The sequence below is a fragment of the Ursus americanus genome, chromosome 14 (genome assembly GCF_024610735.1).
Source record: "Ursus americanus isolate L20-20 chromosome 14, mUrsAme1.1.p, whole genome shotgun sequence".
Classification (NCBI taxonomy): Eukaryota; Metazoa; Chordata; class Mammalia; order Carnivora; family Ursidae; genus Ursus; species Ursus americanus.
In genome coordinates, this window is record NC_142140.1 from 46077870 (window position 1) to 46097780 (window position 19911).

General features: G+C 53.0%; 1 protein-coding gene across 4 annotated transcripts in view; it reads left to right on the plus strand.

The window, feature by feature from the left end:
- The window catches only part of BRD4 (bromodomain containing 4), an 88017-nt gene that overhangs the window by 53270 nt on the left and 14836 nt on the right, over nt 1–19911 (plus strand). For 3 of the 4 annotated variants that reach the window (XM_045778830.2, XM_087867204.1, XM_045778829.2), the window contains exons 3-11: nt 2722–2859; nt 4167–4302; nt 5763–6052; nt 6765–7127; nt 8215–8343; nt 14265–14474; nt 15376–15572; nt 15917–16212; nt 17270–17380. In XM_045778830.2, coding sequence (XP_045634786.1) covers nt 2722–2859; nt 4167–4302; nt 5763–6052; nt 6765–7127; nt 8215–8343; nt 14265–14474; nt 15376–15572; nt 15917–16212; nt 17270–17380 — 1870 coding nt within the window. Of the gene's footprint in view, nt 1–526; nt 599–2721; nt 2860–4166; nt 4303–5762; nt 6053–6764; nt 7128–8214; nt 8344–14264; nt 14475–15375; nt 15573–15916; nt 16213–17269; nt 17381–19911 lie in introns of all 4 variants that reach the window. The other variant, XM_087867205.1, reaches the window with a different exon arrangement.

Here is a 19911-nt window from a genome sequence, read left to right on the forward strand (position 1 = left end):
TGTGACCCTCCTGTCTGTGGCAGTTGTCGAGTTATCTCTGCTGAGTCATATGCATTTGTCATATGCAAGTCAGGAGGAGGCCCTGCAGGTCTAGATAATGAATTAGCTCAAGAGAGGGGTTGGAGACAAAAGAGGGTCCTTACCAGATCTGGGCTTCAGAGGCTACTCTTACTCTTGACCATAAGTAGGAGTAGAGGCAGACTGCCTGGCAGTCGCTGGGGGGAGGTTCTTGGGAGAGTTTGCTACAGCATAACCTTGGGCTGGGCCAAGCCTCACAGGGTCCACAGGTGAGGGTGACCTTCCTAGAGTAAATGCAAAGAATGGGGACAGAAGGAACGGGATTGGGGGGGGGCGGGATCCAGGGGGGCTGAGGCTCTGATAGCACCAGAGGGCGGTGGGAGGCTTAACAGAAGAGCCAGGACAAGCACCAGCAGAGAGCAGCCCCCCACCCCCCGTTCCCACATCAGAGGCTACAGGGAGGTCAAAGAGATGAGAATTCCGACCTGACCCTCCTGTTGGCCTTTAGGAGGGCATTGGTGACCTTAGGAAGATGTGACGCAGAAGTAGAAACCAGATTCCCGACGGTGTGAATGAGAAGGTGAGGATGTGAAGCCATCATTTCAAGAAATTTGGCTTTGAAGGGAAAGCACAGCAGGGCCAGAATGGAGGAGGGGTTGGTTTGTCACAGGAAGACACAGAGGGCTGAGAGGGTGAAGACAGAGGAAAAGGGGGGCACTGGGGGACCTGAGATCCTGAAGAGGCAGTGTCCCAGCCAGTGGGACAGACACGGGTGTGGGTGGTCTGTAAGGCCCACTGCTTGGGGGAGTTTGAGGTCATTCACTGTGAAGTGGAGGCCAGGCTCCCCAGGGGTAACGGTGAGTCTCTGTCTCTGTGACTATTGGATGTCACCCTCAGCAGCTCTGACTAGGAAGAAGAGGGCTTTGGAAGGTGCCACTGATCTGGTATCTTCAGGGAGGTGGGAGAGCAAGGAGCTGGCCCAAAGAAGCAGGGCGGGGCTGGTCAGCTGGGAGCCATGTCATGCTCAAAGCCCCATTTTCCCGGGACCTGTCCCTGGAAGCATTTCTTTCTCTCCTTGAGGAAATGTTAATACAGCCACCAAAAGAAGGATTCCTTCTTTTTTCTTTTCTGACACCTTCCAGGAATCTTGGCTTGCGTTTGGCCTCTGATCCCTACTGGACTTTTCACTAGAATGCCTGCCTCTCTTGTTCAGTAAACATGTATAGTGGGATTGTTATGCCCCTAAACCCACTGCCCCCTTGTCAGCGTGCTCTGCCCTCAACAACTGTCCTGTTTGCCCTTGAGCCACTTGACAGGCCATGGGCGGTTCAAGCCTTTGACACCATTGTCGGCCATAGAATAAAGTATGTTTCCACTGGGGCACATATATTTGGCTTTGGTTCTCTTGGGAAAGGTGGTCAGAGCCATGGTATAGGTTAGAAAGTCTGGTGGGATCTGTCCTTGTGGCCTCCTGGCCAGGGTACCCAGGCATGCATGTGCAGCCGTCATCCGGTCAGGGACTTGATCTCTGCCACTCGTTATGTGTAAGCTTGTTGTTTTTGTTCCTTTCTCATGGGTGTCAGAGCAACCTAAAACCTTACACCCCGTGCTCACCTTTTTAGTACTGTGCACCATTTCCAGGCGAGACCTTGGTACTTGCTAAAGGATAGGCCTCTCTTTCTGCCATCGGTTCCCACTTGAACTTGGTTCTGATATCCCACTCGTGCCTAATTACGGGAGACTCTGAGATTGAGGACCTTGGAGTGGGCCAGATGACACAGGTCCCCCTGCCTTCGCTCTGTTTGATCTTTCTGCCTGGAAACCTGTTGTGTTGCCTGTTCTGCCCCAAGACACCTCCTGTAGTTTTTAAAAATAAACATTTAGTTTTAGGATAGGTTTAGATTTGGTGAAAAGCTGGGAATAGTAGAGTTTCATTTGAAGGGCTTTAGGATATCTCCACCTGCCATCTGGCTCCTTCTGTTTGGCACTTATAGAGTAAGATCTGAAGCTTTGAGGAGTAGGGTCTGTGGATTTTTTTAAATTGAGGATTGTACAGATTGTCCAGATTCCTCATTAACCTGGTTAGTTGTTCAACTATATCCAGGTACTACTAATGGATCCTTAGACTGTGTGCTAGTAAAAGAAATGGAAGTGCGATGAACTTGAGTGAAGGTGGAGGTTTCTGCTCCGTGGTTCTTCAGTGTGCCCAGAAGCAGGGAGTCCAGTTGTTCCAGGTGGGCTTTAATGCTGGTTCCATAGGATTTTGCATTTTATGGACCAGTAACATTTCCAATGGTAGAGGAAAAGTAGAACTTGCCATGGGGTGGTTTTATTAGATAAGAAGTGCTTTTAAGAAGGCTTTATGTTTTCCCCATTATTAGTTAAAAATTAAAGGATTTTAACACCACCACCACCAACAACAACAACAACTAGAAAAAAAGCATAGATCTCCGTAAATACAACCTGTTCCCAGACCAGGCAGTTGAGAGACTTGCACATTTTTCCTCCAGATTGCCACCCAACATTTAAGAATTCTTCCCTGATTCACTTTATCTTGGGATTCCCCTTGAGATTGCTTGCCGAGACCATGGAAGTCTGTGCTGTGGCTCTCACCTGTGCTCCTAGAGTGAGATCCACAGGTCCACCATGAGTGCTGTGTGGCCCGGGAGGTGACACTGGCCTTTTGCTCTCTTTGCTCTCCAGGATTACTATAAAATCATTAAAACACCTATGGATATGGGAACAATAAAGAAGCGCTTGGAAAACAACTATTACTGGAATGCTCAGGAATGTATCCAGGACTTCAACACTATGTTTACAAATTGTTACATCTACAACAAGGTGAGATGTGGTGGCATATGTCCAGCTGTCCTGCGGGGAGGGGAGGGGTGGATAAGGAGGCTGGCATATCTGGAGTCTGTGGGCAGGGGTGCTTGGGAGCAGGTGGGGTTAGTGTAATGGGAGGAGACCATTTGGAGGCAGAAATACTGGGACCCATGGTTTTGCCTGTGACTGGGTGTTTCTTTTTTGGGGAGGAGGGTGCTGGCCTTGTTTGACTTCCAAGCCATCCTTGTTAGCTTGAAGCATGTGCTTGGGATTTTGGTTCTTGAGCATGGTCTAGAGAAGGTGTGACTGACAGTGATGACTCATTAAAAAGTCCCATTTGGGTGATACAAATGGTCAGGAAGGAGCCTACTGAAATGTAGTTGTGCAAAGGTGTGCTCAAACAGAAACCTCAAAGTAAGAGAGGGTGTGATGGGGCCCACTGCATCTGGAACTGTGGACATCACAATTGACAACTCGTGGCCATAGAATTGAATGTCCCCTGATCTCACACGTAGACCTGAAGGTCCCTTCTTAACCCCGTTAGCCAAACCTTTCGGCTCGGCTGTGCCATGAAGCCAGATCATTTGTTTACAGTTCAGACCACAGATGTGATTAAAACCAACCCTTTCATATAGAACGGCTCTGGAGGGAGACCCTATACAGAACTCAGCTTTTGGCCTCTGCTGGTGTAGTGGGTAAAATTGCCCAGAAGAGATGGGTAGGTGAGTTTCTTGAAGTTTACTGTGTTTTTTTAAAGTCTTAGCTCCCACCGCTAGGTTTAAGTAACATGTGCACAGATAAGGTTCTCTCGGGTTAGAGCTGAGTGGGAATAGCATGTTGTAGACAAGGCAACAGAGTGGGGATCCATAATCAGTTCAAGATAGGCATTGCCCTGAGCCCCGATGAGCTGCCTTGAGGGTACACTGGGGAGCATTATCAGAGCCCTGCTAATGTATCTGTGGCAAGAAATCCTGTGTAATTCAAGTATTTGTAGTGAAGTTGAATTGTGTCAAAGGAGGGCTTCTGTCAGTGATGGGCAGGGCTTGTTAGATACTTACGGCATTAGGATGGCTTCTCAGGCCAGAGTTTAAAAGACGAGAGGGAGGTGCAGGCAGATGGGTGCTGGTTCAGGCATATGAGCCTTCATGATAATCTGGTGGTATAACTGTTGTGGCCCTTTAGGGTTCAGATTGGGAAGGACCCTGACTATGATACCAGATGCTTTGGAGCATGGAGTGGGTGGCACAGGGTGGGGAGCTCTTGCTCTGTCTGGAGAGGTGGTGAGGGCTTTCAGACCCTCACCCCCGTGTCTCCTTTTCCAGCCTGGAGATGACATAGTCTTAATGGCAGAAGCTCTGGAGAAGCTCTTCTTGCAGAAAATCAATGAACTGCCCACTGAAGAAACCGAGATCATGATAGTCCAGGCAAAAGGAAGAGGACGTGGGAGAAAAGAAGCAGGTAGGGTACCTCCAGTGCACCCAGCACTGTTGGCTTCACACTGAAACAGCAAGGACATTGGCTTTCCTTCTCCCCAGTCTTTGCTCCTTCTCCAGGTTCAGTGGAGGGCCAGGGGCTGAGGCTGGGGTCAGGGTTGGGGTCGGGGGGCTGGCAGGCTTAGCAGTGGACGTGCCCCAGAGGGTCACATGACTGGGTGGCCTCCCACAAAGTAGAAATAATGGGGCCTTGCCTTTTTTGGTGGACTTCGGTTAAAAAGGAAGTATAATTTTTTCAAAGCATTTTTAAGTTATTTGAATTATTCACCCCATTTTAGAGAAAAGAAATTAACCTGGCCAAGGGCAATTTTAACTAATAATCCCTATCCTGGAACCTCAAGGTTGGTTATTTTAATTACCTTAAGATGCTTATGTCAGAGCCATGTCTGCTTTATGATGCTGCTTAAGTCGAAGTGAAGCCTTCCACTCCTTGCCCCTGTCTCTTAGCCTGACACAGGATTCCAAAGGCCAGCTGGTGGGGAGGGAGGAGAAACAGTGAAATGTTTCTGTCGGGGAAAAGCTCTAAGGGCTGCCTTCTGCATCTTGCCATCCTCAGCTCTGTGCTGTGGTGGCCTATGCTGTGAGTTGTTTGCTTCTCTGCAGAGAGAGGGCTTTCACCTGGCTTCCCACCCTGTTCAGAAGTGGTGGCTTCACTGGAGCAAAGGGGGTTGGCTGGATCCCAGACAGTGCTGAGGGGTAGCCAAGGAGAGGTGGTCCTGAGGGTCACCCCTTAGCCGTGGATCCTGCCAAGAGGTGTCCTGTATCCTTAACACCCAGGAGTACTGCCCTTGTGGCCTGGGACCAGGAGTTTAGTCTGCACATGGGACAGACGCGGGGTGTTGTGTGTTTGGGCTCACGCGCACAGCTGCAGGGAGGCAGTCTGAGCCGGTCACAAAGGGCAGCAGCCGTCCAGCCTCCTCCTGTGGCTCAGGGAGGTGGAAGCTTGCCAGTTTCCAGAAACCTTGTCCACGGCTGCCAGTGCCGGCCCCCTGCCAGAATTGCTTACTCAGAAGGCAGCGCTTCTGGGAATGAACACAGCTCTGTCCGAAAGCGCCAAGGAACATTTTTCCCCTCTCCATCTACCGTCCTGGTGCTAACTCTCAGCGTGTATTTCCTGCTCCTTTGGCCCAGGCCTCCGCGCTCTTGAAGGCATCTTTGTGCCTGATTTGGGACTTGAAGCCAGGATGCCTCAGGAAGTGTGGAATGTAGTGTGCTACTTCTCTCAGAGAACCCGAGGGCAGGTGGACCAATTTGGCCGAGGTCTGGGGTGTTCGGGTTGTTCTGTCTCTAGGCGAATAGTTACCGTGACAGTGTGGGCCATGCCCACACACATGTGTGCTCACCACATGTGACAGCGTCCCCATAAGGTCAGCCAGCATGTGTCAGGCTCGGTATCTAACCACCTGTCCGTTTTATGATTGATAGGGACGGCAAAACCTGGCGTCTCTACGGTACCAAACACAACGCAGGCATCGACTCCTCCGCAGACCCAGACCCCCCAGCAGAACCCTCCGCCAGTGCAGGCCACACCTCACCCCTTCCCTGTGGTCACCCCAGACCTCATTGTCCAGACGCCCGTCATGACAGTGGTGCCTCCCCAGCCACTGCAGACACCCCCACCAGTTCCCCCTCAGCCACCACCCCCACCCGCACCAAACCCCCAGCCTGTGCAGAGCCACCCGCCCATCATCGCGGCCACCCCACAGCCTGTGAAGGTGAGCATCCTGTTCGTGCGTGTGCGGCCCGGCCCGGCCCAGTGGCTGGCGGGTTCCTGCCACTTCAGCTAGCGCCCCCGCTCTTGTCTTCTGCTGCATAGCAGTGAGGCTGGCAGGAGACAGTCACTTGTCCCTGCCAGTGCTTCATGAAGATCCTGTCCTGGCTCTTGAGGCACTTGTGGGTGTTTTGGGGGGTGGGGGGGGGTGGATTGTGCAGTGTTCAAGTCACAGCCTAGAAGCTGCTTCCCTGATGGCCTGGAGATTCCATAGTTGAGACCCACCTTGCTGGGGCTTGCTGACGTCCTCTCCTGTATTTCTCAGGCAGACCGTGTGTATTTGCAGATGCTGCCCAAGTAGTCTCTGTAATGTACCTCCTGTGGGGGGCCAGTGTGATGAGGCTTGGCTTTGAGCGACTTCCCTGGCATTAAGTAGGAAGCTGCTTCCAGAGGTTTCTTTGGGCTCCAGTGAGCAGGTTCTGTACTCGGGTGTGTGCTTCCTCCTATCGCTGGTGGGTGTCCTGTCCCAGCTGCAGAGCAGAGTGGTGGGACAGGGTCTTTTCTTGCCACGGTTCTTCACCCGTGGAGTTACCTTTGAGTCTCATTCCCTGAGAATGTTGGAACCCTAGAAAGGACCTAGCTTCAGGAGTGACCTGAGGGCCATCCGTGCCAGCAGCCACCTCTGACCACACTTGTTGCACGTGTGCTCTTGGCAGACAAAGAAGGGAGTTAAGAGGAAAGCAGATACCACCACCCCCACCACCATCGACCCCATTCATGAACCACCATCACTACCCCCGGAGCCTAAGACCACCAAGCTGGGCCCCCGGCGGGAGAGTAGCCGGCCTGTGAAGCCCCCCAAAAAGGATGTGCCCGACTCACAGCAGCACCCAGTGCCGGATAAGAGCAGCAAGGTCTCAGAGCAGCTTAAGTGCTGCAGTGGCATCCTCAAGGAGATGTTTGCCAAGAAGCACGCAGCCTACGCCTGGCCATTCTACAAGCCCGTGGATGTAGAGGCGCTGGGTCTGCACGACTACTGTGACATCATTAAGCACCCCATGGACATGAGCACAATCAAGGTGAGCAGATATCCCCTCCCAGAGCTGGGGATGGGGCTTCCTAGGACAGAGGAGGTCAGAACCTCCTAGGCTAGTCCAAGAGGAGGGCCCAGGCTTTGGGCTCTGGTGAACTGTGCTCTTAGTAGCTTCTCTTCTTACCAGCTCAAAAGAAGCCCAGCGCCCCCTGCTGGGAATTGTGGGGACAACCTCCAGGATCTCGTGCTTTTCTTCTCAGGCAGCACTGCTGCCCTCTTGTTTAGAGACAAGCCCTCTGTGGCTTTGGGCCCCACTGCCCATAGGCACCTTGCACAGTAGATGCTCCAGGACAGGTTGAGGGTTGGTGACTCTGCCAGGCTCTGTCATGCAGAGGGCCTTGATGTCATGTCTCAGTAGGAGGCACACAGTGCTAGCATTTTCATTATAGTATTTTGAGGCCTTTTGATTGTTTATTTTAAGCCATTTTGCATGTTTGATTGGGAGTGGAGTAAGCCTGCCCAAACATGGGACAGGTGGGAGGAGGCAGTGCTTGTGTCCCCCTACCCCCCCCCCTTTTAAAGACGTATTCATTTTAGAGCGCGTGAACAAGTGTGGGAGGGACAGGAGGAGAGAGGGGAGAGGGAGAGAGAGAAACTTTAGGAGCCTCCGCGCTGAGCACGGATCCTGACTTGGGGCTTGATCTCATGACCTGAGGTGAAACCAAGAGTCAGACACTTAACCGACTGCGCCACCCAGGGGCCCCCGCTTGTGTTCCTTTTGACCAGTGTCCTGCCCTTTGTCACCAAGACCAAGTGTATGTCAGGTCAGAACTCATCCTAGCCCTCCCCTTAGAGTCTGGCTCAGGCTCTCCCTCCATTTATTTTGTGCCCCAGAGCCCATCACAGTGGCCAGGGTGGGTGGGTCTGGCATGGCAGCAGGGCGTTTCCCAGCCCTGAGCCTTGATTTTGAGTGTCTCCTTGTCCACTTGACATAGAGAAGAAGTAAGGTGATGATGACTTCTTCTCTGCTCCACTGAGAAGCCAGCTTGCTCCTACAGGCAGCCCTTCTGGCTGTCACATCCCCATTGGAACAGGGGCAGGCATAACCAACAAGGACCTGTCTGTCTTTTCAGTCTAAACTGGAGGCCCGTGAGTACCGTGATGCTCAGGAATTTGGTGCTGATGTCCGATTGATGTTCTCCAACTGCTACAAGTACAATCCTCCTGACCATGAGGTGGTGGCCATGGCCCGCAAGCTGCAGGTGAGGTTCTGGGGAAACTCCGAGCACAACATCCTGTGGTAGGCAGGCTGGGGTCCTATGTGGGCCAGGCCCCTGTGGGCCTTTGTATATTTTATTTCTGTCATTTGCTTTGGTATGATGCTGTGTTGTTTTGAAGATGGACTCAAACAGGATAATGTGTTCTTTTACATTGAGATTATTTCATTATAATTAAAGCAGGGTGGTTAGTTTGGGTCTTGGGTATTTGGGGTTTTGTTCTGGGGTGTCCCACTGAAAGCCCCCTGCCCAATAACTGCATTTGGTTGCCCTTGGCCAGGAAGAGTGCACGTGCTGTGGATGGCCCAATCTGTACTCCAAAACAGACCTGTCTCACGTTGGTGTATGACAGTCTTGTAGACGCTTGGATACAGTTGTGAGCTGAAGTAACTATTTGTCTGTGGGCATTTCTACACCAGAGCCTTGAAATCTTTTGCCTTCTAGCTGTGGGGTTGCTGCTTCGAGGCATTCTGTGAGGCCACATCTCCCTCATGGGTGCCCTTGGGGATTGTGGCCCCTTCAGGTTGATCTGGGTGGTGCACACTGTCAAACAAGTGTGGGTGGAAGGGAGGGGGGCAGGTGACCACATAATTTATGACCGGACTTTACTTTGCTTGATTTAAAAAAGGAAAAATTTACCCAAATTTCAACAGTGGTTATCTTTGGGTAGAAGGATCAGGGGTTAAAAATTATGGAGAATTGGAGCACCTGGCTGGCTCAGTCGGTGGAGCCTGCCACTCTTGATCTTGGGGTCGTGAGTTTAAGCTCTACATTGGGTGTAGAGATGACCAAAAAAGAAAGAAAGAAAACCCAAAAAATCCCACTCTTAAAAATATGGAGAATAAAGTATATTTAGTACTTTCATAATCTGTTTTTTTTTTTTTTAATTCTTTAAAATTACAGATATAAATATTTCCAGCCTTTTCTCCTCAAGACCCCTTCAGTTCTCAGTCAGAGCAGGCCCTGGGCTGGGTCACCTGCCATCACAAGGGGCAGGCAGTCTGGTTGGAGCCCAGTGCCAGTTTGCACATCTCCTGTCCCACTCCCACCACCAGGCTGGGGGGAGGTGGATGGGGGGGGTGTGGTTCCTCACACCTGGCTTTCCTAGCCATCTGTGGAGTGCTTCCAGGGCAGAGGTGAGGACTTGCCTTTGGCAGTCTGTGGGTCTGTTCTGTTCAGAGGCTGCCTGAGTCCCTTTGCTCACCTGCCTTCTAGTTCTGTTAGCTCCACACGTTGTCCCAGACTCAACATCGTAGTGTCTCCTACGTCCTCACATTGGAGCCAAGGCGCGCTCTCTCCTGTTCCTTCACTTGGCCCCTGGTCTGGGTCTTGGATTGCCTTGGGTTCAAAGGAATGTCCTGAAGCTCTTAGGGTAAATAAAAAACTAACTACTGTATGAACGTGGCTGTTATTTAAATGGCACATTCAGCCTTGATAGTTTTTACAGTTTCTCCTGCTTGTTTTTTGGTCTTATTTTTGCTGAGGTTTTTTTTCGAGGGGGGTGGCTCTTAATTTGTTGCTCTCTGATTTCTTAACAAAGCTGCCCTTTCACTGTTTACTTCTGCATTTCCCGTTCTTAAAGGAGCTCAGACTTTGTGATTTTATGGCAATTCTCCTACATGGCCACCAAGTGGCAGTGGTGCCCTCAGATCTGTGTCTTCAACCTCCTCTTGGGAGGACTAGGGAAAGGCGGTAGCTTTTCCCCAGATTGATGCCCATACTCTTTATTTGCTCTCCTGGAAACAGCTAAACCAAAACAAGTTCTCTGTCAGCACCAAGATTGCTATTCTGAGCTACTTTACTTTAAAAAAACAGAAAAGAGAAAGAAAGTCTAGCACTCTCTCTCTAATATTTTTGCCTTTTTTTAAGTGTTTTGATTTTGGTTTTTCTCCATTTTTCTCCTGGGAGTGGCGTGAACATGGCCCAAACATGGGGTTTACCCATTGCAGGAGCACTGAGCTATATTCCACACAGTAGCCTCTTTCTAAACATACCAGGCTAGCCTAGGTAAGGTCCTTGGCCTGAAAGAGGGTCCATTTCAGGCAGGGGCAGTGCCTGGGTGAGCCATTTGGCATGGAGCTGCCTCTGCCCCTCGCCTGTTTTGCCCACCTCAGGGTGGGTTGCAGTGTTACTGAAAGTAATGTCATTTCTCCATTGCCACGAGGCAGGTGGAGATATCTGCTTCAAGTGCAGAGTCAATATGAAGGGCTTCTTGTCTGGAAGGTAGTTACTGGGCTTGTAGCATTTCAAGTTTTTTCCTCTTCCTCTCTAAGCTTTCCTGGATCAGCATGGTTTAGATGACTAGATTGTCCAGAAGAAGGGAGGAGCAACAAAGTCCCAGTCCTTGTTTGCCTCTTCAAGAGGTGTTAGACCTGCCTCCTCTTAAGTAGACTGTGCCCAAGGACTGGGATTTACCTGAAAAGTTATATGGAAAAGGATCTACTGTGTTTTCCTCTTCTGGTCTCTAAAGTCCAGGCCTTTAGAAAACTCACATCCCACCACCTGGCAGCCATGGTCACAAAGACACGTCAGGAATGTCTGGGCTCAGGGTTTCCTCAGCCCAAGGGTGGCTTGGGCTAAGGCCTGCCAGCCTATCTGGTAGGCCCAGAGCTTCTGGTGGTACTCTCCTCTACTCTGTCACGAAGTGAGGAGTCATTTAGGAAGTTTGGTACCCATGTAGATTACCAGAGTTCTATTTCAAGAAAAAGTGCAAATTCAAGGTGGTATGCAATTATTTTTACAGCAAGGAAAAATGAAAATTGCATTGGGATATCCTGCATTAGATCCCAGAGGCAGGAAGCTTTTGAGGTGTGTGTAAATGTGTGTGTCTGTGTGTCCACTCATGGCTGCGTCTCCAGCACCTGGCACCTAGTGACCTGCCACTGCCTGCGTTCTACTGCATCGCCACCACCCCCATCCTCCGGGCCCTGGTATGCCCAGGTATGGCCATGCCCCACCGCCATATCCAGACTTGGCCATGCTTGACCTTTTGGCACTCCAGCAACTGGTTTAACTAGAGGGGTGGGGGGGTGTGCTTGCCCGTGAATCTGATGCAGCCCAGAGTAGGTGAACATTCTAGCAAGAGGAGACACATGATCTGAAACCAGTGTGCTTTGCTGGTTGATGCTTAGAGTTGCAGTGTGGGTGGAAGTGATGGCATCGGTGGAGGAGCTGGGTCCACCTGGAGACACTACAAGTCCTAGTGTGGGAGGCTGAGCCCCTGTTCCCCTAGAGAATGCTGGTTGTTGGTATTCACTGCTCCTTGCCATCACTGTCCTCCCTCACAAGACCTTAATCTAAGTGCGTCTCATTTGGTTTTAGCATCCTTTTGCCTGACCCCACGCCCTTTCCACCAATTCTCCACCTGGCCACCAGGATGAGCACCTGGATTCATGAGTCACACCTTTCTCTCCTTAGAGCCATCCTTGCTGGATCTCTGTAGCTGTTGGCATCATGTCCCCCACTTTCGGGTTTCCCACAGGCTGTCCACCGCACCCTTTCTGTGTCCACCTTAACACTTACAGCACTTTACAGCTATTCATGTTCACTCCTTGAGGGCAGGGAGCACATCATTTGTGTTTACCACACAGTAGGCCTCAGCAGGCGCCATCCTATCTCAGCCACTTGGGAAGGTTCTTCTGCCGTAGCCTTTGGCTCACTGGCACTAAGTAAGGCTCAAGTACATTTCCCAGGACGTCCCCCACTGGGGCCAGAGCAGATGGGAGGAGGACAGGTCTTACAGCTGGGTATGGCCAGGAAACCAGGAGTCCCAGCTTGCAGGTGCTGCATTGCTTTCCCAGCCAGCCCACCTGGTCTCCTGTCTTGTGCTCTTCGCTATTTATGGTCTTGGGATGGCAGGGTCCTAGAGTACCCTCGGAGTGGAAAGAGGCCACAGGGTGAGTCCTGCCCCCCCCCCCCAATTTCCCCAACAGCCACAGCCTGTTGGGGAGGAGTAGGGAGTGGCAAGAGTAGTACTGTCTGGCAGTTGGCAGGAGAGGCTGGGTACACAGACAAGTGGCACGAGGCAGCTCCCACCTAGTAAAGGCTCATCTCCCAGCAACAGCAAGTACTTGGCCGTGCCTGCCGCCCTCTTCCCTTGGTGGGGTCCTGACACACCAGGCATACTCCTCTAACCTGCCCTCTGCTTCTGGGCAGCAGGCCTGGCTTTTCGTGGATGCTTGTGTAGGGCTCCTGGGGACCCAGGCCTGCCCGTATCCACGGCACTGTGGGGCCCCTGCTCTGGTGCGAGCCTCTGTCTCCTTGGCACCCTGGGCGGTGATGGTCTCTGCTCAGCCCTTTTGTGTGTCTTCCCCATTGCTGTCAGACCTGCTCCAGAATTTATTTTTGTGTGAATTAAATAAGACATTACCCTCCCAGTATTTAGTCTGGTAGCAAAACCATTTAGACAGCAAAGTCTAGGTTCTCCCTTGCTGGGAGGAGGAGCTGCCTTGGAGGAGGCTGAACTGGGTGGTCTGGAAGGGAGGGGACAGCACTGCAGTTGCGGATGAACCTACCCTTTTCCCTGGGTCACCTTTCCTAGCTGCCTTGGGGAGGGGAAACCTGAAGCTGTTTCCAGGAGAGGTTTCTAGGGCCAGCAGTGTCAAGTGTAGCCTAGTTTGTTTGACACAGCAGCCCTAGAGCTTGATCCCACAGCCTTCCTGGGCCGTGCTGCTCTGAAGTATCGACTCACATTTGGGGAAGGCCTCTTCTCTTATGTGAGATGCCATGTTGACCACCTTTTTGCAGGCTTAAAGCAGGTCCTAAAATCCTGCTGGGAAGCTAGCTCTTTCCTTTCACAGCTGTGCTCTGTCCTGAGTCATCACTGGATTTATGATCCCAGAGCCCTCAGGGTAGGAAGGGACCTGCCAGCTGGCTGGTGAGGCAGCACAGGTGGACCCAGATCCCCAGGCGGAGCTGTTGCTCCCAAGTTCTGTGACCACACATGAGTTCCATCAGATTCCTGGGTCTTAGATTTGGAAGGTCTCAGTCTCCTGTCAAGGGATCCCATGCTTAATAGCCCTGGGGCCTTTGCTTAGGTCACTGGCACCTCACAAGACCTACTCCCTCCTCCAGCCCATCCTCAACACCCCCCACAGCTACTCTCCTATACCTTTCCCACCTTGCTGGGCATGCCCTGGAGACAGCTCAGCCACTGGCATGGCTCTGCTCAGTTACATGCCGCAGAGGTGATCTCTGAGGAGTGGGGAGGCAGGTGCAGACATGGGCCCACTGTAGCAGAGGCTTAATTGCCTCGCTGGCCATGGGCTGTGTGCCAGGCATATTTACTACTGCAGGGCTGGGCCTTTGCATGTGCTTTTTCCTTTGCCTGGAATGCTTTCTAAAACTGCAGAACGCAACCACTTCCTACAGGAATGTGAACCCGAAGTGGGCAGAGGCTCCTGTTCTGTTCACTGCTGTTTCTTGGTGCCTGGCCCCAGCATCCAGAAGGCTCCCTGAGGAAGTGCCGAATAAGTACAGACCTGACGAGAGCCTTAGGGCACTCTTTGTGGGTCCTTCCCTTGACCTGCCATCTGTCTTCAATCCACAAGCAGACATCCTCAGTGGACCAGCTGCCTTCTGTGACCTGGGTCGCATGTTACCTGGGCTGTGTCTCCTGGGGAGTGGGTGCCAGGCCATGGCAGGAGCGTATTTCTTTCCAAAGTGAAATTTGTGAGGAGTGTTGGAAGAACTGGCAAGGGGTCTTGGCCCACCCGTTGCCTTAGTGGGCAGGGCCGGGGGGGTCACCATCAGCCCAGCCCTCTTTGACCCTCCCGCTTACTTCCTGTTGAGTCAACCCCAGTAGCCAAGGAGGCTGTGGTGATGCTGAGCCACATCGCAGGCAGCCCCCTGCCACACATGCCTGGGCACTTGGGAGCCATCATGGGCACGGCTTCTCCCCCCACCAGGATGTGTTCGAGATGCGCTTTGCCAAGATGCCAGATGAGCCAGAGGAGCCTGTAGTGGCCGTGTCCTCCCCGGCGGTGCCACCCCCCACCAAAGTGGTGGCCCCACCCTCATCCAGCGACAGCAGCAGTGATAGCTCCTCGGACAGTGACAGCTCCACTGATGACTCTGAAGAGGAGCGAGCCCAGCGGCTGGCAGAGCTCCAGGAGCAGGTGAGGGTGCAGGAGGCCCCATTCCCAGTCCCCCAGAATCCATGGACTGGGCTGTCTCCCCAGGGGTCTCCACGATATGGGGAGTTCTAGTTCTGAGTTCCAGCAGGAGCAGAATTCCCACTGGTCCCCCCGTGCCAGGTGCACATGCATTATAAACACAGAATTGACCCTTGAGCAATGTGGAGTTTAGGGGTGCTGGCCTCCCGTGCAGTCGAAAATCTGTGTATAATTTTTGACTCCCCCAGAAAACTTGTAATAGTCTACCCTTGCCCAGAAGCCTTACCTGTAATAGTTGATTAATATATGTTTTATAGGTTACGTGCATTATGTACTGTATTCTTAATAAAGTAAGCTGTTAATAAAGTGAAAAAAACCCGTAAGCAATAGAAGATACATTTACAGTACTGTATTGATTGGCGGCGGGGAAGCTACATATAAGTTGACCTGCATTGTTCAAACCTGTGCTCAAGAGTCAATTGTACATTCATGGATGTTTTGTTGGGGAGATGTGGCTGTTCTGTGGGCAGAGGTGAGGCTTCTAGATCTTTCCAATATCTGGAAGGAGGAGCTTGAGCCAGGATGTCCATCTCTCCTGGGGCTCTACAAACCAGACAACAGGGCCTTAGTACCCAGCCTCCAGGGGACCCTCCTCCTGGATTGCCATGGAGCTCCGTGTCTGCCAGCTTAGGCAGCTCCTCTAGCAAAGAAGGACACTGGCCACCCTTGGAGTCAGTGGCCTGGGTGGGCATGGGCACTTTGAAAATTTGGTGAGTCAACAGGTCACAAGGCTGAGGGCCAGGCCCCCTCCCTATGCTTCCCTCCTCCCTTGACCCCTGACGCCTGGGGGTCTACACAGAGACCAGGATGATGGGCATGTGTGTCTTGCCTGTCTGCTTCACAGCTCAAAGCCGTGCACGAGCAGCTTGCAGCCCTCTCCCAGCCCCAGCAGAACAAACCAAAGAAAAAGGAGAAAGACAAAAAAGAAAAGAAAAAGGAAAAGCACAAAAAGAAGGAGGAAGTGGAGGAGAATAAGAAGAGCAAAGCCAAGGAACTTCCTCCCAAAAAGACCAAGAAAAATAATAGCAACAGCAATGTGAGGTCTGTGCCTCCCCAGTCTGCCCTGGGTGGGAGCCCTGCCCGCCATGGTGGGTAGGGAGGCTTGTATGTCTGCCCTTTCCTCTAGAATGGATCTCTGGTGCCCACTGTGTTTGGGAAGGGAGGGAGGATAGCAGGTAGCATGAAGCAGGTGGTGAGGACAGAGCACGGTTTGCAGTCTTGTCTCCAGCGGGTGCTTCCGAGAAGGCCTTGCCAGCCTCCCATCTCCCTCGAGGGCCATATGGGTGGGGGTGTGGAAGCCGTCCACTAAGCTCCAAATGGAGGAATGGGTGCCTGGCTTTCCCAGGACACCTGTTCCTCACAGTGTCTGCATCATCCCTTCATAGCAAGAAGGAGCCAGCACCCATGAAGAGCAAGCCCCCTCCTGCGTATGAGTCGGAGGAGGAGGACAAGTGCAAGCCCATGTCGTATGAGGAGAAGCGGCAGCTCAGCCTGGACATCAATAAGCTCCCTGGCGAGAAGCTGGGCCGTGTGGTGCACATCATCCAGTCGCGGGAGCCCTCCCTCAAGAACTCCAACCCCGATGAGATCGAGATTGACTTTGAGACTCTGAAGCCGTCCACCCTGCGAGAACTGGAGCGCTATGTAACCTCTTGTTTGCGGAAGAAAAGGAAACCTCAAGGTGCCCTTGGGCCCCCTGGGCAGGGTGTGTTCTCAGTCCTGGCCATCCCAGCCAAGAGGAAGGAGGCTATCTGCAGTTCATTTTGCCTTCCAGACATGGCCCTCTCCCTGTGCAGGCTGTTCTCCAATTATAAAGGCTGTGTCCGAGGCAGAGAAACCTTGGGGGGGGGGGGGACATCACACTGGACCCTGGGCTGTGGGTGCCGTTCTTGGCCTCCTGGCTGGTACCCACCTGGGGCCCGCCTGCCCTCAGCGGCCCCGGGCCCTGCTCTGAGTACTGCTATTTTCACTCTTGCCACTTAGCTTCTGCCAAAGCCAGCCACTCCCACCCTGCCATTGGTTGTTTGTAACAGGCGTGGGGGGTGGAGGCAGGGCCCAGGAGGAGAGGTGGTAAGTCAGCCTGGTCGATGCCTGTTGTTCGTCCCTAGTTCCACACGGCCCCCTCTGTGACAGTCTGCCAGGCTGCTCTTTCCCGTTAGAAATGCCTTGTCTTAGCTCACAGTGTCTGTCTTGAGACCAGTAGGACTTAGGATCCATGTCAGAGTGTGGTGCACAGCCTCTCTCCCAGCCTGGACTGCCTCCTGGGGTTCTTGGGCCCCTCCCTGGGGCGCTGCACAGTGACACTCAGCCCTTGGTCTACACGCCGAGGTGCTGGGAGACTCCTGGGGCTCTTTCATGTCTTGGTTTGTCTCTGCTGTGTCCCCTTTGGGTCCCCTTCACCCTCTGCCCGAGAAGTAGCTGAGGGAGCCCCAGCCCAGCAGTTCCTCGTGTTAGGGAATTCCTTCCTTCCTTGTCTTGTACTCTTTGAGGAACCCAGCACAGGTTGGAGGGGCTTTGAAATTCTGGTATTAAGCCAAGTTTTGGCTGGTGTACGGTAGGCTAGCAGCTTACCACTGGGAAATGTGGGACCAACAGGGCCTCTTAGCAGCAGCCCTCTGGCTCACAAGGCACTGACTCCCTGCTGGCCCTTCTTGCAGGCTGTTGGGGTGTGCCCGTGGCCAACGGCAGCCTCCTACGTGGGGGCCCTGCCTGACTCAGTCCCTGTTGCCTTATTACAGCTGAGAAAGTTGACGTGATTGCTGGCTCCTCCAAGATGAAGGGCTTCTCGTCCTCGGAGTCGGAGAGCACCAGCGAGTCCAGCTCCTCTGACAGCGAAGACTCCGAAACAGGTTAGGTGTCTTCCTTCGTGTCTCGTCACATTCCTGCCTGTGTCGGGCTTAGATATGTGTCCAGGCTGCTAGATCAGAGATGGCGGTCCTAAGAACTTTTTGGGCCCTCCCATCTTAGAGGGCTGCCATGGTGACCCTCTACCTGGGGCCGTGGGTGACCCTGTACCCTGAGGAGGAGTTGCTGAGAGTATTGACACTGCACAGTCCTGGGGGAGGTGGTAGTGGGGGGTGGGGCTGGAGAGGACCTTGGGTGTGGGGGCCCAGGTGGTGGTATTGACCTTAGTGTGACCCTGCCCAGTCCTAAGGTCTTCCCGATGCCACAGTCGCATGCAGCATGGCTGTTCCAGGTGATGTGCTTTTGCAGGTATGGAGCAGTTTGCTCTCTGCTCTGGTGTCACCAGGCTCAGGGCATTGCCTTTCTCCCCAGAGGGTGCTCTTGGCTGTAGTGGCTGCTCTTAACTGTGCACGCACTTGGTGGACCAGCATGTCCTACAATCTCTCACAGTTCCTCTCTCCATGTTTCATGGGCCTGCCCATGTGCCCCCTGGTGCCCTGGCAGAGCCCACTGCCCGCCTGAGCAGCGGCTTCAGTTTGGGGGGTGGGAGCAAGTAAGGGCAGGCAGAGGTGCTAAGAGCCGCATGGTCCAGGGAGAGGAGCTTTTCCTCCAGGTGTGTGCTTTCCTGATTATTCTTGGGGAGCAGGCAAGTGCTTAACATTGGCTTGGAGGAGAGGCTAGAGAAGAAGCCTGGCAACCAGGCTGGGCTGTGAGGTGGAGCTGGCCGTACGTGTCTGGGTGAGTGAGGTTGCCCCCGGGTAGGTCTAGCTCCAGCAGCTGAGCAGACAGTCTGCAGACCACCGAAGAGCCAGCCCTGGGGCCTTAGGCATGTCCCTCCAGGCAGGCTGTGGTCTGCATATCCACAGTGGGAAACAAAGACCCCTGGTGTTTTCTTTCATAGGTCTGTCCCCTCTCTGGCATTTTATTCTTAATGGAAATAAACAGTAAGCCCCACTTAAATCAGTTCATGAAAATAATGTGATCTGATTGTGCCAAGAAAAGTGTGAGGCTTGCTCACAGCAGCTGGGTGATCCCACTCCAAGGCTTGTGCACATACAGGTTCTTGTGTGGGCTCAGCCTGCTTCTGTTTGGGGACGTGGAGGATGGGAGGGTTTCTGGGCCTTCTCAGTCTTCCTCTTCGCTTTTATGGTAAAGGGTACCAGACTTCCCTAGTGGGTTGGAGGGCTTGCCTTGGGGTGGGCTAAGGGCTTCTCCAGGACTCCAAATTCTGTGGACCACCTCATTTCCAGTGGGCTCAAGTGAGACTCATTAAGCTATATTTTGTATTTATTAAGCTCCACTGTGTGCAGAGACTTGTTGTGGGCAGTTTGCTGTCCTCCTGTCTCCATCCTTTGTCCTTTTCTTCCTAACCAGCAACTCCCCCCCCCCACCGCATGGCTTTTTAATCAACCAGCAGGGGGCGCCACACGCCAAGGCTGCCCGGAAGGGTTGGCCCGGAGCCAGGTCCCACTGCCCTCAGTAGGATGAATGGCCATATTCTTGGGCCCAATTAGCATTCCTGGTGGCCACCGACTTCTCACTTTCGGTGCCAGCCACACCTCGGATTTGACTTTGCTCTGGGCTTTTGCACCTCCTGTGGTTCCTAGCAGGCTGCTCCTACTAGGGGTTTCACAGCCTTTTCTCCTAAGGATCTGAGTTGACCAAAAGAAAGCTCCAAAGGTTGGAATTGGCCGGGGCCCAGATTGTTAAAACAGTGAGGGCAGACCGCTTTGGCCCCGACGTGGCACCCGGCCATCAGGTCCTGATTGCAAGTCTGTGACTGTGGCCTTTGTCCCTGATCCCCAAGCTTTTCTTTGGGGCATGTTTGCTTGAGGAGGGAGTTCTCCTGGGCCTCCGAGTGCCCTGCACCCACCTCGTGCCGTGTGCTGCGGGGTGGCTGTGACGGCATCTCCAGCAGCTCTTGACTACTGAGATTATTTTTCCCTTTTTGTCCCCCCTTTGAAAGAAATGGAAAGATTGTGCAACAAGTAATCTGAGAGTCCTGGGAACAGCTGTCTGGGCGGGAAGGAGGGTGAGATTTACAGTCTCTGAGCCGCCGGCCTTCAGGCTCCCAGGCTCCAGCAATTCGGCCCCAATGGCTTGCTTGGCTGCTTCCGGCTCATCCCTCTTTCCAGGCACCCTCCCCACCTTGAGTCTTGGAAGGCTCCCATTTGTCTTCAAGGTCCTGGCTTTTCCTTTTTCATCTGTGTGCTCTGGAGAGCTCTATGTGGGTCGACTGGGCACTTCCATCCCGTGGGTTTGTGCCCTCGGGGTCAGACACTGTCAGCCCCAAAGTGGGAGCTTCCACCCCTACACCACTGAATACAGCCATCCCCCACCCCATCCCACACAGGAAACCGCACTCACTTCCAGGGCAGCTCCTCCAGCAGCTGCTGGAGCTGGGTCCCTGGAGCTAGGCAGCCCCGATTTCTGTGACCAGTTAGTGGGGATAGGGCAGGGTGGGGGGCACTGAAGG